General features: G+C 35.0%; 1 protein-coding gene across 3 annotated transcripts in view; it reads right to left on the bottom strand.

The window, feature by feature from the left end:
- SENP6 (SUMO specific peptidase 6) overlaps nucleotides 1-25,102 on the bottom strand; it is a 137,173-nt gene extending 112,071 nt beyond the window's left edge. For 2 of the 3 annotated variants that reach the window (XM_051997284.1, XM_051997285.1), the window contains exons 1-2: nucleotides 24,988-25,102; nucleotides 5,947-6,040 (exon numbers count right to left, since the gene is read on the bottom strand). In XM_051997284.1, coding sequence (XP_051853244.1) covers nucleotides 5,947-6,040; nucleotides 24,988-25,048 — 155 coding nt within the window. In that variant the 5' untranslated portion in view covers nucleotides 25,049-25,102. Of the gene's footprint in view, nucleotides 1-5,946; nucleotides 6,041-24,987 lie in introns of those variants that run through there. The other variant, XM_051997287.1, reaches the window with a different exon arrangement.
- Nucleotides 25,103-25,350: the final 248 nt, after the last annotated feature.

Below are 25,350 nucleotides of genomic sequence, written 5' to 3'. Positions count from 1 at the left end.
CAGGTAACCCTAGAGAACTACTAAATCTAGCACTTTATATGATTAACTTCTTGATTTTTGACAAAGATGCACTGGCTTCGGCAGACAGGTTTTATAACCCACCGGAAGGGCAGTGTCCAGTGCGAGCAACTCCACTATCTTTAGATAATCGCCAGGTGATGTGTAGAGACCCAGAAAGTGGTGAATGGAAGGGACCAGATAGGCTAACTGCTTGGGGGAGAGGGTTTGCTTGTATCTCTACAGGTGGAGAAGGAATCAGATGGGTGCCAACGAGCCATATTCGCCTCATCCATTGCAGAGAGATGGAGCAGACCCTTGAAACGAAGGAGAAGACCCAAAAAATATCGGGTGATTCTGTTGCTGATTGTGCTCACCATTCAAAGAGCATGGCAAATATGGCGTTGGAATCATGGTCATAGAAAATCATTGGACTTCAAAACCCTCAGAAATCATTGGATTCTGAGACATTAGACTGTTGCAGGACTTTAAATCCCTCAGGAATCAGTGGATTCTTTGAGACATAAGACTTGAAAGCCCTCAGGAATCATTGGATTTTCTGAGAAATGATAAGACTGTTACAGGACTTCAAAATCTGCTGGAATCATTGGATTCCCCAAAACATAAAAAGACAGAAGCTCTTGGAGTCTGAGATAGATTCATTCCATCTTCCACCTTTGTTGTGGCTGGAGGCTGAAGCACAAACCTTTGGAATCGGGGAGATTCAGAAGCCAGAGAAGCCAGAGAAAGCAGGTAGGAGCTCAAGTTTTAGGAACCAAGGCCAAACTCAAAGGCTCTCCAGAAAGTTGCCCAGTACCAGGAAGGAGATTAAAGGATTTGGACTTTAATCTGTGGCTGCAATTGTGGTGATTACTTAACTGAAACAAAGGGATCCCAAGAAAACCCCCAAAGAGGATATTACATTCTAGAGAATATTACAGATGCCCATCAAATTGAGAATATGGCTAAATACATTTTGGTGTATGTGTGGAATGGAATACTATTATTATGCTGTCATTATGATGGGGGGACACTTTGAGAGAAATTGGGAAGACATATGAACTGAGACAGAGTGGGATGAGCAGAACCAGGAGAACAATTCATTTAATAAAAAGAACGTTGTAATCACAAATCACTTTGAAATACTTTGTGAATCTGGCATACTTGTGAACTCCAATGAGTAAAGGTGTAAACACAAGCATTGTACTAATTAGTTCTACTTAGTACCTTGTTTCAGGTTCTGGCCCAAAACATCTTGTAAGATCAGATCAACTCTAATTAGTTAGCAGTTTGTAAAGATTCCAACATCTCCCCCTTTCTTTTGTTTTAGAACATAAGGTGGTCATGACCTCCCTGACTTCTCAAGGAGGTGAGAACCCTCCCAAAAAAGGTAATCATGCCTTCCCTGACACCTCAGGAAGGGAGATGAAAACACCAAAGGAAATAGGAAGTCAAATCAGATTAGCGGGTTTCTGAAGGGGCTCACTTGAAACAGGTACACATAAATCCATCAATATGGGAGGCATTATACATAATTTACAATAGCACATAGCAATATAACACAGGCTAGTAGTAACGTAACAAATAACATGAATCAACATGAAAATTTAAGTACTGCAATAGTCTCATCAACAATTTTTCATCTCAAGAAATCCAATGATTCTTGCAATTACATAAAATACATATAAGCACATAGCAATATAACATAGGCTAGTAGTAATGTAACAAATAACATGAATCAACCTGAAAATTTATACATGTCCATAAGTCCTAGAAATAGTCCAAAAGGATTCCATTGTCCATTAGTTCATGTGCCAGGAATCCAATAATTCCTGTAAGCTCTCAAGTGCTGCAAAAGCACTTTACCAGACTTTCTATCTGGTAAAGTCTGGGAGTTCCATCAAAGTCAAATCCCACAATGAGGGCAGAGATGCCAAAAGGTCTACGCCCATTACTCTGAGTATAACGCTGCTTCAGACTAGCGATGTAATGGGTGATATATTCCACTATGACAGGATCCTCCACAGTGAGCCGATGGCTCTGGCACTCCATGCGCGCCCTATTTATAACTATTCTAGCATCAGCAGTGAGCCCTGCAAATGCCATGCAGACATTGTCATCCAAAGCACAAATCTTCCACACAGTCCTTTCATCTTGTAGTTTAGCCACTGATTTCTTCTCTACACCAAGAACAACAATATCTTTTCCCCGTACACCAACCTAACAACACCTGAAGACAGACTCAAAAGCGCACACTCATCACCAGGCCAGCGCTGCAGCTCTCACGCTGGACTTCAAAAACTTGGGGGGATCATTGGATTCCCTGATATGTGAAGCAATGGACAATAGATTGGTTTTGGACTATCTCTTGGCTGCTGAAGAAGGCGTATGTGTGACTGCTGTTTACATACTCTCCTTCTAGGACTTCTGGCAATTTTTTACAACACAATGTTGATTTATATTATGTTGATTTATATTGTTTGTTATACTGTTACTTGGGTGTATAATTCATATTTGTTACACTACATCAAGCCTGCACTGACTGTGGGGAGAGTCATCACTAATAGCCTCTGCGTTGTTGCTATGTGCTTGTATAATACTTCCCATGCTGATGGGTTTGTGCATAATAAGACCCGTCAGCCCAGAAACCTGCTAGCAACCCCCACTTCCCTTTGGTGCTTTTCATCTCCCTTCCTGAGATGTCAGGGAGGATGTGATTATCTCTTTTTTAGTGCTTTCACCTCCCTTCCTGAGAAGTCAGGGGGGTCGTGATCACCCCTTTTTGGTGCTTTCACCTCCTTTCCTGAGAAGTCAGGGAGGGTGTGATCACCTCCCCTTGGGGGCTCTGACCTCCCTGAGGAGTCAGGGATGGCATGATCACCTGGGTTCTAAAACAAAAGAAAGCGGGAGATGTAATGGGCTGAGGCTTGAGTTGATGCACTGAGGTCCCAAGCACATCAGGCTAAATAGTAATTGGACCATACTCTATTAATATATAAGCTTGGAGAAAGAATGGCCCCCGCCCACTCTTTGTGCAAGTTCTATACAACTGGTGTGTTGTATAGGAAATGACGATTTTGGTGGGTGGAGGCAGAGGAGTGGGAAAAGAAGGGGAGGAGAGACTGCTTGCTTTTGCCACTGCGACGACTTTTCAGCTCGGATCCCTCTCTGTTAGCTGGCTTCCTGTCGCAGCTGCCCATATTGCTATCGCAATCCTTATTCACCTCTTCACTTCATTAAAGATTGAAGATTTTTTCCTTTAACCTGAATTCCTGATTCTGGCTGATTTTAAATACGCGGTCATTACATTATTTTTTTTTGATCACCATTTCCTGCACCTCCTGATCACTGTTTTATAGTATCAATGTTAGATTAGTGTGACATTTCTCTGCTATCTACTGTTCTTTAGAACTTCATGTTTTATGTACAATTTCATGTTTTATTCCTAAACCATGCTCTGCAATATAGTTTTCACCATTCTTCCCTAAGTTGTCTGTATTTGCTGTGGATTCCCGGGGCAATAAAGTATGTGTCCCATTCAATGGAAGTTTCTTTTTATTTCTTTATGCAACTCCCTGATCTCCTCTCAAGATGAACCTGTGAACCATTCTTCCATTTAGCTGCACCATTGTTCTGTTCTCACTTATAGCAAAAAAAAGTAAAGGTTAACATGAAGAAATAGTTACTCTACCATTATCTCTACAAAAAGGTTGAAGAATCATGTGGTATCATATACCTAGAGGTCAGACTACTGATAATTAGCATCTCCTGTCACTAGTTGGGCTAGTTCTCAAGCAGAAACCATGAGCCATAGCCAGTATCTCCAAGTCTACCACACTGCAGAAAGGCATCAGAGTTAGTCACAGACTTGGATAGAGCTGAAAGGGACCTTCAAAGCCTGTCTTCTCCAATCCACTCATTTTATGAGTAAAATGATGGAGGAAAAGTGAAATGACCAATGTCACAGAGCTCTCAATCTATAAGTAAAGCTTTGTTCCACCACAGAGCATAGAAGATTTAGCTGAATGTGAAAATTTTTCCAAACAAATTCCTGGTGTGAATTGTCTCTTAATAATTAGCTCATTCTTGTAAAAGAAGCCTGTCCAAAAATACTGTATACGACTATTAGCACCTATAGATGAAAAGCCTCCTAGAGTTCATCTACTTCAAATGCCTCAAATGACATGGCAAGTAAAATGAATTTCCAAAAGAGGCAAAGAGATTTGACTAATGTCAGATGTGACATGGAAGTACCACAGTTAAGACAATACTCCATCTGTACGCTCTGTTTAAATGATAGTTCAATAAAATGAGGTTTTTACATGACTTCCTAAAAAGGTTCTCATTCTACTGCTCCAAGGTTAAGATCTCTGCTGCAAAATGACTTGCCTACAGCAAGGACCCACACTTAACACCATATACCAAGATAAGATCAAAATGGGTCCATGACCTAGGCATAAAGAATAAGATTATAAATAAATTAGAGGAACATAGGATAGTTTATCTCTCAGACTTGTGGAGGAGAAAGAAATTTGTGACCAAAGATGAACTAGAGACCATTACTGATCACAAAATTGAAAATTTTGATTATATCAAATTAAAAAGCCTTTGTACAAACAGAACGAATGCAAACAAGATTAGTAGGGAAGCAACAAACTGGGAAAACATCTTTACAATTAAAGGTTCTGATAAAGGCCTCATTTCCAAAATATATAGAGAACTGACTCAAATTTATAAAAAAATCAAGCCATTCTCCAATTGATAAATGGTCAAAGGATATGAACAGACAATTTTCAGATGATGAAATTGAAACTATTACCACTCACATGAAAGAGTGTTCATAATATGATTAAAAAATTCCAGTTATGATATACATTTTCTATTATACTCTAACTAAAGGCCCATTTTTTTTGGTTACTTGACTTTTGAATTTTAAAAAAGAAACATTTCTTCATGTAATTTTAGCATTTAAAATAACTTATAACAATCAAATTGGCCTTAGAATAAACTGAAAAGCTTTTAATTCAAGATTCCTCAATTGAGGCTTAACTTTAGACCAATCCTTATTAGTGAAAGCACAGATCTAAAATAAAAATGTAGTAAAAGACAATGTGTTTGAGTTACTTTCTCACATGAGAAATTCAATATAAAAAGAAGAGAATGTTATATGAAAACTGCAAACTTTTGCTACTTATAATTTTAAAATAACTATTGCATGTAACATTAATAATAAAACTGCCCAGATTTTCTTTTGAACTTCAGTTCTCTTCTGTGCATTAAAAAAAATTCATTGAAGTTCTTTTTCCTTCTTTTTATTTTTTTGTTTTGTATTTTAATCATTACCTACAACTTCCCTCACCCTCCATGTCCCACATAAAAGGCTCCAAAAGCACAATCAATCTCTTATTATAAAAACGGAAGTTGTTTTATAAGTAGGACATGTCTGATGAATTTTATGTTTAATCAAAGAAAACCGTTTTTGAGGGGCTTCTAATAAGAAAATACCCTCAAAACTAGATTTTTAAAAATTCATCTTTCAAAAAAATCTAAGAAAAAATTCATTCAACAATGGGTTGATTCAAGGCAATTCCAATAGAACTGTATTAGAAAGAACCATTTGCATCCGGAGAGAACTTGGAGACAGAATGTAGATCAAACCATAGCATTTTCACCATTGTTGTTTGTTAGCTTCCCCCCACTCATTCTTTTTCCCCTTTGAATCTGATTTTTCTTGTGCAGCATAACAAATATGAAAATGTTTGGAAAAATTGCACCTGTTTAACCTCTATCGGATTGCTTGCTTTCTAGGGAGAGCGAGGGCAGGAGAAAGGAAGACAGAATTTAGAACAAAGTTTTGCAAAGATGAATAATTAAAAACTGTCTTTGCATGTAGTTGGAAAAATGAAAAGCTATTATTAAAATAGAAGAAAAAAAGAAAAATATCCTTACTCTTTTTCTGTATCTCCTTCACTTTCTTCTGTATCATCGAAGCTCCAATTATTTTTAAATCCTCCATCTTTCTTGAACTGTGATCTAGCCAAAGCTGAAATGAAAATAAATTGAAATAAATGCTTCAAGGTATAGAACAAATCAATGTGAAATCAGTATATGCTTTTCCAGGTCTTTTGCTTATCTCCCTTTTCCCCATTTGTTTTCCTTATACTTCAGTCACTTCCATTCCTACTTTCTCTTTTACAGATGAGGTACAAAAGACTAGTAATTTTGCTAGAAATATTAGTCAAACTACTGACTAAAATATGAACCAAGCCTTTCTTTTAGTGTTTCATTTATCAGTCTCATTCAAATTATAAACTTTCAACATTTCTTTTTCTTTTAAATAGTATTTTATTTTTTCCAGTTTCACGTACAATTATTCATTTAAAAATAAAATATTGAGTTTCAAATTTCCTTCCTCCCTCAAAAGGACAAGTTCTTTGATATAAATTATATATGTGCAAACTTGTAAAACATATTTATATATTAGTCATGTTTTAAAAGAGCAAACTACCAAAAGAAAGTGAAAATGGTATGGTTTGATCTGCAGTCAGACTTCATCAGTTCTTTCTCTGGGTGTGGACAGCATTTTTCAAGAGGCTTTTGTAATTATTTTGGATACACTGTATTGCTGAAAAGATTCAAGTCATTCTTAGCTGATCTTCATCCACTGTGACTGCTACTGTGTACAATGTTCTCCTGGTACTATTTGCTTCACTTTGCATCAGTTTCTTGGTTTTTCTCAAATCAGCCTACTTATCATTTTTTATAGCACAATCATACTCATACTCCCTTACATTCATATACCACATCTTCCTCAGCCATTGTCTAATTGATAGCCATTCCCTCAATTTCCAATTCTTTGCCACTACAAAAAGAGCTGCTATAAATATTTTTTATATATGGGTCCTTTTCCATTTTTTAAATAAATTTTTGGGATACAAACTTATAGTAGTGATATTCCTACACCAAAGATATAACAATTTGCCTTTTGACATAGCTCAAAATTGCTCTCTACAAGGGTTATATTATTCACAACTTCAACAGTGCATTAGCGTCTCAATTTTCCCACATTTTCTCCAACATTTATCATGATTTTTTGTTATATTAGTCAATCTGATAAGTGTGAAGTAGTACCTCAGAGTTGTTTTAATTTTCATTTCTCTAATCAATAATGATTTAGGATTTTTTTTTCATATGATTATAGATAGCTTTGATTTCTTCATCTGGAAATGTCTGTTTGACCATTTATCAAAGGGAGAATGACATACTTTTACACATTTGACTCACTTTTATATATATTTAAGAAATTAGGCCTTTATCAGAGACATCTGCTATAAAACTGTTTCTCATCTTCCTGTTTTCCTTCTAATCTTAGTTGCACTGATTTCTTTTATGCAGAAACTAACTTAGTATGACCAAAATTATCTATCTTACATCTCAGGAAACTGTCTCTTATTTGGTCAAATTCTTTCTTTCTCCACAAATCTGATAGGTAAATTATTCCTTGCATTCCTGCTATGCTAATGGTATCACTCTTTAAGTCTAAATCATGTACCTATTTTGACCTTATCTTAGTATACAGTGTAAGATATTGGTCTAAAAATCTAGTTTCTATGATACTATTTTCTAGTTTTCTCTGAAGTTTTTGTCAAATTTCTTATGAAATTTCTTAAACAGCATTCTTTTAGAGATAACTAGGTGGCACAGTAGATAAGGCACCTGTCCTAGAGTCAGGAGGACCTGAGTTCAAATCTGATTTAAGATATTTGACACTAACTAGCTTTGTGACCTTCACTAAGTCACCTAACCTCACATTCTTTTAGAAGAATTCCTATTTATCACATAAATTAGGTCAATGATTTAAGAGGTTAGGATATTCCCTTTATTACCACAGCATTTTGTAAATATCTACTTTAGTGTGACAACAGCCACTTTGATTTGATTTCACCCATCCACACAAAAAAAGTGACTTGACTGTCAACCTTTGGTTTCTCTAAAGTAGCCTGGTTTTTCAAAAACAGAAACACATTCTGACTGCCCAGACTCAAATTTCCAATTTGGTTAGACTTGTCACAGCTTGTGTTCTGCTGATATACCCTTCAAGAGTGCAGAGTTATTTCCATACTAAAACAAGGCAATAGAATAGAACTTTTAGCCACATAATTAAACTTTCCAAAAAATTGCCACCAGGCCAAATGAGACAAAATTTCCACCACTTATCTCCTAATCTGTTAACATAAGACCAAAAATGTTGACAACAAATTTGGAACAATAATCTTGAGTAAAACAAACTATTAAACCTAAAAAAGTCTGTGGCAAAAGGAATAGGAGAAAATGTTCCAAATAGTAAATAATTAGTGAAATGAAAATGAAAACAACTGAAAAGATTCTGATAAGATGGCAGAAGAAGTCAGTAAATTCCAAGCTCTCCAGAGAATAGAATACCATGTTGATGCAAAATGGTTTCAGAGACATACAGACAGAACACTGATAGAACTTGGAAGGCACTGAACTTAAGATTCTGGAAGACTTGAGTTCAAATACTGACTCAAAACCTTTCTGTTTGGGTGATTCAGAGCAAATTACAAATCTTATTTAATTTAGTTTTCTGATAAATAGAATGGACATAATAATAGTATATACCTTTAAGTACAGTAGTAATAATCAAAAGAGATCTGCATATCTTTTGATCTAACAATATGCCTACTAGTCATGTAACCCAAGAGGTTTTTTTTTTTTTTTTTTTTTAAGGAAAAAGACCTATATATTCAAAAATATTTATAGCAGCTCTTTTCTCAGGGCAAAGAAATGGATCGAGGGGTGGTCCATCAACTGGGGAATGGCTGAACAAATTGTGGTAAATGATTACGATGGAATTCTATTGAGCAGGGTGCTCTCAGAAACACCTGGAAAGACTTCCATGAGCTGATGCAAAGTGAAATGTACTATGTACAAAGTAACAACAATAATATAAGATGATCAACTGTGAATAACTTTGCTAATCTCAGCAATGCAATGATCAAACACAACTCTGAAGGACTTGTGATGAAAAATGCTATCCATTACCAAACTGATTATGTCTGAATATAGACTGAAGCACTTTTCTAAGTTTTATTTTTTGTGCAATAGTTTTTTTATTTTCAAAATACATGCAAATAAAGTTTTCAACGTTCACCCTTGCAAAATCTTGTGTTCCAAATTTTTCTTCCTCCCTCCATCCCCCTTACCAAACAAACAGCAAGTAGGTTAAATATGTGTAATTTTTCTAAACATATTTCCACACTTATCACACTGCACAAGAAAAATCAGATAAAAGAGGGGAAAAAAATTCAACTATTTTTCTTGAGGTTTTTTTTTTTTTTGGTGGGGGAAGGGGGGATGTTTTCTTTTACAACATGATTTCTATTGAAATTTTACATGTGCCTTTTCATCAAGAAGAATAAGGTTGGGAGGGGGGAAAGGAGAGAATTTAGAACTCAAAGTTTTAAAAAGAAATGTCAAAAAGTGTTTTACATGAATCTGGGGGAAAAATAAGATATTTTTAAAAAAGAAATCAAATGGCAAACCTGAAAACTCTATATAAATACTAGCCATTCTCAGAAACCAGAGAAGACTTGCATGAAAAGATAGAATGCAGTAATTAGAAGGATTGAACAACTTATAATTAAAAGGATTGAACAACTTATAGATCATGAAGAAGAGCAATTTTTTTTAAAAAACTCAAAAACTAGAAAAATGAGCAATCAGAACTGCAGAGAATTAATGGTAAAAATATACTATTTAACCTCCAAATGTACCTAATGTGCAAAATGAGATATACATATTTATTTTGAAAATAAAGACAGACTTTATAAACAAAAATAATTTAACCTGCAAGGATGGGAAGAGAGAAGAGCTTTTAATTAGGATAAGGGGACTTTCAAAGTTTTACTGATGAGAATTTGAAATACAACACGAGTCCAGAGAAAAAAAGCTCAATTTGTTTAAGCAAATCCAAGGAATTGAATGTTGATGTTGTATTAACATTCTGTGGAAAAAGAAACAAGTATCCCTTCAAAACATTAATGTTATCAAAGAATAACAAAGATTAATTTAAATAAGGCAAACAGGACTTGGGTGGACTACTTCTGTTCTGAGGGTTTGAAGAGAGGAAATTGGAAGACAGCCTAAAAAGACTATAGAAAGGAAGTAAGGGGATGATTCTTGCTCTTTCTTATAACTGCGTGCTTGTGTATACAAGTGGAGATAAAGTTCACTTCTCTGGAACAGGGAAAGAATCAAACATACGCAATCTGGTGTAGAAATATATGAAACAAAAAGGAAGAAAGCAGGATTGGGATGGAGGAAGCAGAGAAAAACAGGAAGAATAATAGTGGTGAGGGAACACTTAGTTACAAGGAAAACCAATTTTTTGGTCATGAAAGATGGATTTATAATTGGGGGGAAGAGGAAACATTGTGTCTTAGATAAGGACTTTTTCCACCAGGGGACTTCTTTTTGCCAGAGGAATTTTTATGTGATCTTTGCTATAGGTATCTAAAATAGGCATAAAAGTCAAATATTAACTAATAATAAACCATAAAGAAATTTATTTTAAAATAATTCTTTGTATACATATAATTTTTACCATTTATTAAAGATGAACACAAATTAGCATACTAACGGGATGACTGTGCTTTTTCATAAACAATTAAATCTTGACAGAATATCTGATATTTGTTACTGTTGGCAAAATTTTCTCACACATACTTCCCCTTTCCCCCTATTCAGTTTGGTCATGACCCACAGTTTAAGAAGCTTTGTCTTAGACAGTTGAGTAATGACTGAACTAATTGTTAAATTAATGTAATGGAATTTTATTATATTGTAACAAATGATAGAAGAAATGATTTCGGAAAAATCTTAGAAATATGATTTATACGAGAGCTACAATATTGTTAACAATTTTGAAAGAATTAAGAACCCTTACATAGTGGAAAGAAACACTTGAATCTTTTTCTCATTAGAATTGATTCAACAAAGGAATCTTATCCCACAGGAAAGTAGAAGAAAAAAAGAATAACAGAAGACAAGGAACCACAAGGGAAGGTGGATTAAAGTGGAGGTAATCAGAAGCAAAATACTTTTGAGAATGCACAGGAGGAAAACAGGAAAGGAGGGAAAAAGGGTTTTTTTTAATTAATAAAAAATAAATTAATTTTACAATGTATTAAAATATTCAGGATTATATCTACCAAACACACATATATATTCATATTTGCATAAGCACAAGTACAAAATACTCTGCAGAAACATGTTACTGAAAAAAAATTAATTTCTAATGAGTAGTTTATGCCACATATACAGATGACCCTAATATCCCAATTACTAATTTAGTGCCATGCCAATTAAATTATCAAAATTTAAAGTACAAGAAAAAATTATAATGAGATTCATGTAGAAGATTAAAAGACCAAGATTTCCAAGTGAAATAATGGTTAGGGGAGTGGAAAGGTGCCTATCAGTATCAGATTTCAAACTATTCTACAAAGCAATAATCAACAAAACTTCCCCACTGGCTAAAAAAAAAGTTTAATATCAGTGGGACAGATCAGGTACACAAAGTTCAGAAATAAATTAGCATATTGCTAAATAAAACTAAGACTCCCAAATATTAAGACATTTATTTTCATAAATACTAGGAAAACTGGCAGAAATCAGGTTTAGAACAACATCTCACACAACATACCAAAGCAAGTTCCAAATAGATATATGAAGTAGGTATGAAATTATATAAACAAATTAAGACAGGAAGGAAAGCTATGTCTTTTGGATGGATGAACACATGATCAAACAATTGATTATCACAAAAGATAAAACATACAATTTTAATTATTGGTAGGTGCTGATTAGTGAAAATGAGTGGTTGAATTATTCAAATTAAACTGGAATCAATTACCATATTTACATAATTATAATTTAAAATAGAAAGAATTTGAATATATGCAACCACTTCATTAAGCTCATTATTCATATTAATGAGAACTTAGCTGTGCATAAAATTAAAACAATCATTCAAAAAATTAAAGGAGGAAAAATTAAAAAGGAAACAATTATGGAAGAACTTTTCAGCAAGTTTCTCTCATAACACCCACTATACATGAATATCTACTTCAACTAGGATACGAATACAAAAGGCTCAAAAGAAATTGGCAAATATTGACAACCATAAGAAAAAAATGCTCCAAAGGGAAATGTACATTAGAATAATTTTGATTGCCTCCCTCCAGTTCATCTCATTGGTAGGGATGACAAAAGAAAAATGACAATAGTTAAATTGGATGAAGGAATTAACTATTTGAACTATGAAATGATTTAGCTATTTGGAAAAGAAATTTGGAACTATACCCCAAAAGGAGATCAATCTTCCAAAAGAAAGTACATAGTAAGGATTATGGAAAAAGAAGACTGGAAAGGCAGGAAGAAGCTTAAAGAAGGGCTCTAAATGTCAAACAGCATTTTGTATTTGATCCTCGAGATGATGGAAGAGAACCTGGAATTTATAACTTGTATAAATCACTTTGGTGCCTGAATAGGAGATGCCTTGGAAGGGGGGAAGAGTCTTGAGGCAGGCACACTCACCTCTGTACTTTAACAGTCTAGTTATAAGGTGATGAAGCACTATTAAGCAAGGTGTAACAGGCACTGAAAAGTCAAGAATAACTTCTAGATGAAGGACTGGATGGTGTTGCTCTCTACAGAAATAGGTCAGCTTGGATGGGAACAATGGCTTAGGGGGAAAAGACGAGTTTTGTTTTGAACATGAAGAGCTTAAGATATCAATAACAACCGAGACTTTTGAAAAGTACTTAGAGGTGCTTGAAGATCAGGAAAGAAGTTTCTGAGTCTTCATCATACTGATGGCAATTAAATTCATTGGAGTTGATGTGAATACCAAGTGAAGAAAAGTAGATAGTTAAGAGGGATGGGAACAGAACCCAGTGGAACACTTAAAAGTTGGAAGATGAAGAAGGGGAGATCATGGAGGTAGGAGAACTAGAAGAGAAATCTTGGAGAAAAAAAAGAGTATCAAGAAAGATAGTGATTAACAGAATATCAATAGAGGTTGTACAAACTCAATGATACAATTTAGTGAGAAAATAACTTTTTAGATAAAACTTCATGCTGGAAATGTCTACAACCCTGACATGAATTTGATGTTCATTATATATGCAAAAAAGAGGAAAGTATTTATGGTATTAAAGATTTCAATTGCTATGAAAAGTGAATCTTATCCAAAATAAATTTTTATAGAGATGTTAGCACACAAGATCACAGAATTCTAGGGAATAACAAGTGAGAAAAATGTTTTGCATGTTACCAATTTTATTCTGTGAACTACATTTTATGTTACTTCATGACTACTGTATTAGGAAAATAAGCATATTTATCAGAATTCATGTTTCATTATTAAAAAATAATTGTACACTGAGAAGGGTATTTGCAGCAATCTAATGAGAAATTACAGTTTTGGGTGGCCATGGGAACCCAAATCCCTCTTTCCCATAGGTTCAATATATCTGCAGTCACTTTTTTTTTTTAACTTTTGGGCTATTTTCCAGGAATATTATCCCCATGAAAGTTGAGGATTGACTATACTATGAGCCAACTATTTTACTACAAGAGAAGAAGAATTCAAGTATAAAAGTACTTTTAGTAGTTCTTTTTGTAGTGATGAATGAACTTTTAATTCATTAAAAGTTAATTAATTAATAGAGAATGAAGTAAATAAACAGAAGGGCTGGTAAATGACACAACAGAGTACCAGGCCTAGAACCAGAAAGATTCATCTTTTTCTGAGTTCAAATTTGATTTCAGATTCTCATTAGCTGTGTTGAACCTGGACAAAACATCTCCACTTGCCTCAATTTCCTCATCTGTAAAATGAGCTGGAGAAGGAAATGGCAAAATCTCTTTAGAATCTCTGCTAAGAAAACTCCCAAGGGGACCACAAAGAGTTGAGCAACTGAACACTTAATAAGTTTTTCTCAATCTTTTCTTTTTTCCTTGGTTATTTACCAATATGAAACCAGAAAACAATACAATGAAAATGGGAGTTCACGTGATAAAAATTCCTAAACAATTTTATTCCTAAAACATTTTAAGATTTCTATAGTTCAGACATTTAATTTTAATTTTGTAGTACATTTTAACAGATTAGAGAGCCTTTTAATATTTAATGCATTTACCCCCTCCCCAAAGAAAAATTCTTCCAGCCCTGTTTGTAGTGGCTAGAAACTGGAAAATGAATGGATGCCCATCAATTGGAGAATGGCTGGGTAAATTGTGGTATATGAATGTTATGGAATATTATTGCTCTGTAAGGAATGACCAGCAGGATGAATACAGAGAGACTTGGAGAGACCTACATGGACTGATGCTAAGTGAGATGAGCAGAACCAGGAGATCATTATACACTTCGACAACGATATTGTATGAGGATGTATTCTGATGGAAGTGGATTTCTCTGACAAAGAGACTTAACTGAGTTTCATTGGATAAATGATGGACAGAAACAGCTACACCCAAAGAAGGAATACTGGGAAATGAATGTGAACTATTTGATTTTTTATTTTCTTCCCGAGTTATTTTTACCTTCTGAATCCAATTCTCCCTGTGCAGCGGGAGAACTGTTCGGTTCTGCAAATATGTATTGTATCTAGGATATACTGCAACATATTTAACATATATAGGACTGCTTGCCATCTTGGGGGGGGGGGGAAGAGGAGGGAGGGAGGAGAAAAAAACGAAACATAAGTGATTGCAAGGGATAATGCTGTGTAAAAATTATCCTGGCATGGATTCTGTCAATACAAAGTTATTATTAAATAAAATTAAATTAAAAAAAAAAAAAAAAGAAAAGAAAAATTCTTCCAAGTGATTTTCTTCTTAGCTTCCAGCAGGAAAAACTTAAGTCACTTAACTGTCAATGTTAGTGAAAATAAACAACGACAAATAACTCCAAAATAACCCAAAATAATTTTATTTGGCTTTGATAGGCATTATAGGATTTTTCTGGTAGCCTATCAGTTTTCTGTGTTTTTGTTTTCCAAAGTGTGTTTATTTATTAAAATATGTTTCACAAAATTCAAAATGTCTGGAAGAGAGTCACCTCCTCCCTGAGTTCAAATCTAGCCTCAAGACATGTAGGAGATATGCAATCTTGGGTAAGTCATTTAACCCTCTTTGCCTCATTTTTCTCATCAGTAACATAAACTGGAGAAGGAAATGGCAAACTAATTCACTATCTGCCAAAAAACAAAAACAAAAACAAATAGTCATAAAGAATAAGATACTACTGCACAACAATAACACTGTATCTGAAAAGTTTATATAGCATATTAGTCAGAATGATTTAAGTTCAAATTCAGATTCCATTACTTTCTACCTGTACAAACTTGGGCAAGTTGATACTCTTGGGGTCTGAGTCTCAGTTTTATGTTCTGTAAAATGAGATTAGACTGGTTGACCTTATTGAGACTATAGTTGTATATCTATGATCTTATTATCCTTATTTTAAGTGTCTGATAGAATTCATTCATATCTAATTCCACATGTGGCTGTTTTCAACTTCCCTCATCCAAATAAGTACAAATTAAATAAAAAGGTATATATAATGGGGATTCCATTAGATTTGAGTGTCTGGTGAGGTTCCCTTTAACTCTTAAATTCTATGACTATGCATTAAATCAATGATACAATGTATAACTATAATGGCTACAACCTCGCCTGTTTGAAGACATTACAACACTAAAAAATGTGAAATAAAGGAACAAACAATGACAGAGACAGTTACTATTTTCTAAAAAAATTTAACAGATATAAATCAATCACCACAAAGAGACCTGAAATAGCATTAGTGAGTGACTTATTGATATCCTAGTTTAATTAAGAAATATAGCAGTCATATGAAAAAAATGCTCTAGATCACTATTGATTAAAAAAATACTAATTAAGACAATTCTGAGGAACCACCTCATACCTCCTGAATTGGCTAAGATGACAGAAAAGATAACAGTAAGCATTGGATTGGGATGTGGGGAAACTGGAACACTAACACATTGTTGGTAGAGTTGTGAAATCATCCAATCATTCTGCAAAACAATCTGGATCTATGCCCAAGAGTTATCAAACTGCATACCCTTTGATCAAGCAGTCTCATTACTGGAAGATAAAAAAGAGAAAAGGGCCCACATGTGCAAAAATGTTATAGCAACTCCTTTTGTAGTGGCATGGAACTGGAAATTGAGTGGCTGCCCATCAGTTGGGGAATGGCTGAATAATTATAGTGTATGAAGGTAATGGAATTATTATTTTTCTACAAAAAATGATGAGCAGGCTGATTTCAGAAAAGCCTAGAAATATCTACATGAATTGCTGCTGTTATGAGGAGTGAACTAAGCAGAACCAGAGAACATCATTCACAGTAACAAGCTTATGTGATGATCAATTGTGATAAATTTTCAAAAATTGGTGATTCAAGGCAATTCTAATAGACTTGGAATGAGAAGTGTCAATCACAACCAGAGAACCATTAAGACTGAATATGCATTTAAAACACAGTATTCATCTTTTTGGGTTTTTTTTTATTTCTTATATCTTTTTTCTCCTTTTGGTCTGATTTTTCTGGCACAACATGACACATATGGAAATATTTTAAAAGTGTAACATAGAGGCGGTAGGAGGGAGGTTAAGAAGAAAGGGAGAAAAATTTGGAAAAGAAAACTACAAAGTTTTAGAAAATTAAATGTTGAAAACTATCTTTACATGTACTTGGAAAATAAATACTATTGAGAAAAAGAAAAAGCAAATGGTCAAGGGGAAATATGGCTATTGATTAAGTGGAAAAAAATCTGTTATTGGAAAGAAGTTGTGATTGAAAAAAAAATATGGCAGCCAAGGCACAATCTAAAAATTAATTAATATAAACTTATTTGTAAAAGTTTTAGAGGATAATGAAAGATAATGAGCAATAATCATTTCATTGAGATGGAAGAAAAAAACATTTTACAAAAAGAATGAAGAGAGACCCAATGCTGGATCAAATCTACAGCATTTTGGATGAAACTAGGATAACAAATGGTTGATTATTGTCCTTCACTCTTGAGTCAAGTTAGTGTGTCTGACTAGGACTGATGATCAGACCAAATGATGGCAGAGCATTCTGTGGCAGAATGTTTTTATATCGCTTTTCTGACCACCTTTGTGAGTGCTTGCCGTGTATAAGATTCTCCATAATAAAAAAAAGTCTTCTTGGCAAGCATATTTTTGGCATTTGAACAATGTAGCCAGTCCAACAGATTTGTGCTCTCTGCAACAGCATTGGAATGCTTAGCAGTTTAGTTAGAGAAAAGACCTCAATGTCTGGTAGGTAATCTTCAGAATCTTTCTAAGACAATTCAAATGGAAGCGATTCAGTTTCCTGGCATGACACTGATGTACTGTCCAGATTTCATAGGCACACAACTATGAGATCGGCACAACAGCTCTGTACACCTTCAGTATGGCAATCTAATTCCCATTTCTTAATTTTTTTTAATAACTTTTTATTGACAGAACCCATGCCAAGGTAATTTTTTACAGCATTATCCCTTGCACTCACTTCTGTTCCGATTTTTCCCTTCCCTCCCTCCCCCCTCCCCCCTCAGATGGCAAGCAGTCCTTTACATGTTAAATAGGTTACAGTATACCATACTTTCCTGTGAACCCATACACTGAGCTAGCTCTGGCAATACATGTGTCAACCTCATTATCAATGTGTACATTCCTAGAAAGTGTACTGCCAAGTTACACGAACTTATCCACAGAATTCAAAATTTAAAACTTCATACAACTCTGCATCATTTAAATCCAATTTACACAGAAATCAAAAAAAGGATGACAGATAGAAAATGATAGTGGTATTATAATAAGGCTTTCATAAACTCTCCTCTACTCCCCAATCAAAAATAGTTGAACTACCAAGCTTAGTCCTTATGCACCACATAATAATTAATAACTAACATTTATTATATATTATTTAAATTATTCAATGTGATCTATATATATGTTCCTATCTGGGTCCAGGAATAATGTATAATGCAGATTGCAAGTATAATTATCCTCATTTATAAATGAGGAAACTTAAGGTTCAGAATGATTAAGTAACTTGGCCAAATTCACTTTGCTAATGTCAGAAAGCAGAATTTGCATTTTAAGTTTCTGACTCCAAGCCTAATACTCTTTCCACTAAGCCACACTGCCTACTGAGTGTATTTAAAAAAAAAAAAAAAGCTTTTAGCTTTTTGAGAAGTAAATAGCACTAGAGAAAATAAAGGAAATACACAAAAGGTCCATACTGAAGGTAACAATTTTGAGAATGAAAGTTTTTCCCCCTTTACACCTGTATTTTATATAACAGGATAACAGATTAGTTATCTAAGGTACTTAATATTATTGACTCCAACCTCCATGTTACAAAGGAAACTTAAGGCCCTGTTTCTTATCCATTTGACCATTTTACAAGATATTCAATGTTTTTTGGACTTTAGAATTTCTTCATATATAAAATGGGGATAAGATCTTTCCTACCTCACATGACTGTTATGGGGATTAAAAAATAAGAATATACAGCATGCAAATATAATGGGGCAGAAATGGAATTAATAATAACCCAGATGAAAGGATTTTAAATTTTCTGGGTCCATTACAGACCAACCTTCTAGGCCACTTACTCCTTCTTGTAATGAAGCTGTGACTTTATCTTGTTGTGTAGTTCTATTCTTTCAGATCACAATATATCTATGCTTTTTCACTCTGAGATTCTTGACCATGTTCTGTCATAGAGCCTTTAGAAAGGATCTATCCAAGGTGCTGGAGTCCACCTCTGGATCTTTTACATTTCATGGATACCATACTATATGTGATTGTTCACTAATATTTCCTCACTTGTCATATGACATTAAACCTCTTTTTTTCCCCTCCAATTATGCATTTCTTCAATGATATATCTTGGGATATCAGATTTGAGATTACTGAAAGCACTATATAATTTCTTTCATGCAATATGCAAAGACTCACTATGTAGAAATTAATGACAAAGGTTGATTATAATTCACTTTTTCCCTTAGTGAGTCTTTTACTTCTGCTTAGTGTCTTATTTTTTGGATCAGGATACAGAAAAAACTCAGCAGTCAGTAAACCCAGGTGCTAGTCCTAACTTGTGTACATCATATAACTTGTCCCTCAATTTCTACCACTAAGAAGTGGGCAACACCCTCCATATACTCCACAGAAGTAGCAAGAGGCTCAAATAATATGATAGAGTTAGAAAATAAGAGACAGTATGGAAAAGAACTATGTACTGCTATAGTAATTTGCAAAAGTAGTTCAGAAGATGAAAACAATGTATACATCAGATTAGCAAAGAAACTGGACTAACTTTCAAAAATGATGAGGAAAAAAACAGTTGCTGGGAGAACTTTTGTAGATTTCAATAAACAGGCCAAAAGAACATTCACCTTCTACTGGAATGAAAACAGTCAATGAGACAGTAAGACACAGTAAAAACATATTGTGTAAGTATGACCCTAGGCAAAGCACTTAACCTCAACTACCTCCCCAAAAACAAAAAATCCATATAATGAAATTATTTTTAATCATAGTCAAAGTAGTAGACACGGCTTAGGGCTGAATTAGTGTATTAAGTGTGAAATAAAATAATGACATGAATAGATTAAATTTAACCATTTGTTTGTTGATTTTCATTTAGGAATAAGGTTTTAATTTATATTAGGGGGCAAGGTCCAAGGAATCTTGTAAGTGAATTTTTAACAGTTAGAACACAGGACAATTAGTCCAACTCTTACCTACAAATTTGCATTATCACAAATCTGTCAAAAGCTTATCCAGTCCTGAAGCCTTTTAGTCAGAGTAAGTTGTTCCTTGGGTCAAGCCTAAATCTGCCTTTCTGCCACTTAATGCTCTTACTTTTGCCCTTTGAGTCCGAGCAAAAAAAGTTTAATCTATCCTCCATACAAGATTGCCTTCCAAAACTTGAAAACAGGGAAGATGACTGGTGGTGTCGTTAACAGAAAAGGTAGTCCTGATAAATGCTTGTTGATATGACTTGAGATAGAGTCAAGTGATACTTGAAGCAGAAAAAAGACAATACCTTGGAGCAGGAAAAATAATAGCTGACATGTGCAAGATGCTGTAGTGTTTTAAAGTAGTTTACACAACATTTCATTTTATCCTTATAGCAACCCTATGAGATTCCTATGAGCAGCATATCCACTCAATAACAGAGGAAACTAAGACTCTGTAAAGGTTAAATGACTCCCCTTTGGCTAAATAATTTGTGAATGCAGATCTAAATCCAGTTCTCTTCTGACTTCCTAGTCCAAAGCTCTTAGTATGCTTGCTGCCTCTCAAAAAGCACGAGGAGTCAGATAAAACTGTGTCAAAAAAGTTTCAGGCTTAGGACAGGATGTCATTAATACAAACTTCTCAAGATGAAGAAAAATCTGGGCGTTGATTAGAAGACTTTCTAGACCTAGAATTGGTCAGCATCTGTCAATGCCAGATACATGACTCTGAAAAAGTCATTCAGCCCTCTCAAATAGTTTTCTCATTTGTAAAATAAATGTATTAGAGGTCATTGCAGAGCTTCCTAGGAAAGATCAATAATACTCCAATAGTATGGTCTGCCTAGCCACAAAGGAAAAACCAAGTGGATGAAGAATGCCTATTGCTTATATTTCTAAATGTATCTGAACAGACAATCTATGGAAACTATATTTGGGATAGTCAATAGAGAAAGACAATAAGATGAGCCTAAACTGAAAAAGAAAAGCTGACTGAATTGTTTTTGTCCCCACCAAGTATCATCAAAGCAAAAATCCAACTTTTCAATATTAACATTTTACTAATGTTATGATGTGGCAGGTATGAAACATTGTCTTGTTATTAAGTCACTTTAGTCATGTGTAACTCTCTGACCCCATTTGAGATTTTATTAGCAAAGATAATGGAGCGGTTTACCATTTTCTTCTCCAGTTCATTATACAAAAGAAGAATTGAGGCAAATGAGGTTAAGTGACTTGCCCAGGATCACACAGCTACTACATGCCCAAGTCTGTATTTGAATTCAGGTCTTCTAGGATTAGAATGCTAAGGCTTTATCCACTGAACCACCTAGATAAAATGAGTCAAGGAGAAAGCAATGAAGAAATGACCGGTAGGTGTGAGCAAACTGCAGTACATAAACAATAAGGGATTCCAAAGAACCAAAGACAAGGACTTCAAGGAATTATATGACACCAAGACAAAATAGGCTAGTAAAGTGACCAGAGTAAAGGAATACAAGTTTTTGTCTGGAAAGCTCCACTTCTCTGAAGTTGTGAAAAATGAGTAGCCTTGGATAGGTTGTGATCACCACTGTTGGAAAAGATCTTGAGAATCATGAACTCAGATGCAAATATCTGAGTAGAAAAGACTAAAATTCCTTCAAGTTCTAAAATTCTGATTAAGCCACCAAAGAAAGGAAGCTAAGCATAACGACTAAAGAAAAAACACTTAAAAGGGAACACAAGTACTCTGCTATCTAAATGAGCTGGCAACATAGGTTCCCGGTTTTATGGCAGAGGGGAAACTCCAAATCTACCACTGGTGTATATCCTTGAGCAAGTACCTTAATCTTTCTGGACTGCAGATTCTTTATTGGTAAAATGAAAAGATTGGTCTAAATGATTTGAGTTTCCTTCTAGGCCTAAATTTATGATCTCTTAATAAAATAAAGGTAATAATGCAACTTTTGTTTAAAAAAAAAAAAAAAAGGCGCCATACCAAAGGTGTATCTACTTTAAAATGTCTATTCTGGGCACGGACAAGAAAAGGAGAAGGGGGATTGTATAGGAAATTTAAAGAAAGGAAAGGACAAAGAGGACAAGGACAATTAATTAGCTTTATATTTAAGGCTACCAAGTAGAAATGTAGAAAAAGAAAGGAATAGGAAAGACTGAGTACAATAGAACCTGATGTAAATGGTAGGGACCAAAAAGAATGGAAAGAATTCAAAAGACTAATTACTTAAACCTACATAAATATTTTGTAAGAGAAAATTAATAGTAACAGTTAACATTTAAATAGCAATTTAAAATTTGTAAAGAGCTTTACATATATTCCTATTTGTTATATAGTAGGTGGAAGCAAAACAGTTTAATCTACAGGATTCTGAAGCATAACAATTAAAGAGGAGAAATAAAGAAAAATTAGTTTTCCTACTTCTGAGAAAAATATGTGGATTTTCTATTTTTAAAACGAAGAGCATCGGTTTTTTTGGTTCTGTTTTGTGGGATATCCCATGTATTTCATTCAAGAAAACTAGAAAGCAAGTTGTGTAAATGTGTGTTGCCCTCCATCACTGGAGAATCACATTAATGAGATCCTATACTTAATGTACAAAATTATTTATATAACATGCAGCTTTGTTATATTTATATATAACAAGCAATCAGATACTGAAAGCACTTTGCAAAATTCAAAATGCTACCCAGATATGTCATTGTGAAAGTTCCAATTATTTAACATAATTGTATTAGGAAAATTACAGTTAAGTGAAAACATGAATAGGAAAATATAAATCCATATGCTGCTCAACTTACAAGGAAAAATGTAGATGGATTTGGTAAAAGACCATTACTTATCATGCAATTTTAGGATGCTATTACCATGATCTTAAAGAGTAGATTTCTTCTACCCTAGTTATTTCCCTTAGAAATATAGTTTTTAAAAGTATGTACTGTGAAAGGAATAAGGAAAATGATTATCAATATATTAATAATATAACTTTTAAAAATTTCAATTTTATGATTACAAAATCAATATGCATATAGCTTTTATGATTTATACGTATATAGCATAAGAAAATCTTCATCACACAATATTTGCTTTTATTGTCTCTAATTCTATTTGGTCATCCAATAATTGTAACTGATAACTTAGTTGTTTTTGCCCTTCCCCAGTTATTTGACCTGCTTATTACACATCAGTGATATGAGAATGAGATGAGTTGATGTATGTGAAAATGTTTTATAAAAACTGAAAATATTATTATTAAATATTGGCAGTTCCATTAGGCCTGCTGGAGTATGGTGTGAGGAAACAGTGCCTTACTTTTACACAGTAAGCATTTAATAAATGTTTATTCCATTCTTTTGCTCACTCAAAGGCTAAGAAAGAATCTAAAAGTAATACCTACTATGAAGTTAAAATTATCATCTATTAATCTTTTGAAGAGTAGACATGGCATCACATCTGTGGATTTTTAAAATTTATGTCACTGAATTCTAAGTTTCTTACTTAGTCATGCTTTTAACAAAAACATTCAAGTCTTGACGATCCTTCTTCATGCTTTGTGCTAAACCTACTTCAGTTAGCAAAACAGTACCTATCAGTACCTATAAGCCTGCAATAAAACACAATTTAATATGATCTCTCAAGATACAGCATAAAACTATCATTCAAATCTCTAACACCATATTGTACATACAGCAGAGACAAAACTTGGCCATTCAGAACTCTCCACTAGGAACCATCCAGAACTCTTGACTAGTAACTAACCTGATCAAATTAACATCTTAATCAGGGAAAATAAAACTAAGGAAATTCATCAGCTTATTCTAATTCCTTACTAAGAAACTCAAGAAATTTTCATTATTTTTCTAGATAAGGGATGATAATCCAGTAAGGTTAAATTCTTACTTGAAAACTGGAATCCATTGGTAAAGTCAAATTAAAAAAAAAAAGATTGTAAAATGTTTTCTTCCTTCTAATACTCTTATCCTTCAAAGAATTTTTTCCTCTTAAGTCAGTGATCATTCTGGTTTAAAAAGCATCACTGTAAATAAAACCAAAATAAATCAAAATCATATGAAACAGGATGACTTCTAGTGTTAAGTAGCCCTTAACCAGTTACTCTAAAAGTATCTTTGTAAACCGAATTAGCAAAGTAAACACTAAGCACCATTCTCAGCCACTTTACCCAAAACTACAAAAAAATTTTTGAGGATGACTATAAAAAACTAAAATTTATTTCTAATAAATGTGTTCTTAGGATTTAAAGATAATAATTTATAAGGTAATAATGGGGATTTTTTTTTCATTGCAACCAATTTGAAACCAAAAGTACTGCCAATCAGTTGAGACTTTTCCTAGTTATTCCTTCACTGGATTCTGTTGTCTCCATCCATTCTTATTTGGGCAAACATTTCATTAAAATAATAATAATCAGTTATTTCACAGTGAAACAAAACAAGGCCTAATCATATGACAGCAAAAAAGAAGCCTGAAGCATGAGAGCAACAAACAAAAAAAAAAAACCATTTAGCCAAAGCAAGTCACCTCTCCCCTCCCCCACCGTTCTACAACTACCCCACACAGCACAACCCAAATACTCCCAAACTTTCTATCAAAAACAAAGCACTCCAAGAACCCAGTCCTTCCCGCCCCCACTCCCACGCCGGTGGTCCACCCAAAATATGAAACTTCATCGCCAATAGCTGCTCTCTAAATCCCTCATCCCACATCGCCCCTTAATCGACAAGAGCATTCCCTACCTAACCCCAGCACTCCACCTCAGCTGCCCGGCTGTGCGTCCCTTCCCTTCTCCCAGGCCTCGCCGGCCTTCCTCGGAGTTGTGGGCCCCGAAAACTGGGCCCAGTCCCAGCCAGTCCTCCAAAGTCCAGCCTAGGGCCTAACCCGCCCTCCCAACACATTCCCTTGAGAGACAGAAACCGGGTTCTGGAAAGGATGGGAGCGAGAGCGGCGGGTGGCATTCCCAGGCCCGAGCGCCCGAGGCCACGTTTCCCTTCCATCCTCCCCGCGCCCACACACCACACAAACATACACGCATTCTCTCTTGAACAGACACACGTACACACAGACACACATATACACACATTTACACCCACCCACCTTCCAGAAACTGGCCATCCCGAGCAGTGCTGCCGGGGCCGCCGCCGCCACCGGCCGCCATGTTCCTCCTCCTCCTCCCTCCACCACAGACGCCGCCGCCGCCGCCACGGCCGCCACTGCCTCCTCCTCCTCCTCACTTCTTCATCGTCTTCATCACCGCCGCTCTGAACGGGAAGGGGAAAGGGCCAGTGTGCTGGGCAGTGCAGCAGCCACGTCGCGGACCCCGACCTGGCCCCTCAGCCCCACCGCCAGTTCCGACGCCTCCACAGTCCGCCTAAGCTGAGGCGACCGAGGCGCCGACCTCCGGAGACCGATGCCGAGGCCTGGGCCCTGGTCCCAGAAGCGGGCGGTGCTAAAGGCCGG

This window comes from Antechinus flavipes, chromosome 4, assembly GCF_016432865.1.
Source record: "Antechinus flavipes isolate AdamAnt ecotype Samford, QLD, Australia chromosome 4, AdamAnt_v2, whole genome shotgun sequence".
Taxonomy (NCBI): domain Eukaryota; kingdom Metazoa; phylum Chordata; class Mammalia; order Dasyuromorphia; family Dasyuridae; genus Antechinus; species Antechinus flavipes.
The sequence above is the reverse complement of the archived record's forward strand: the minus strand, read 5'-3'. Positions and strand labels throughout refer to the sequence as shown.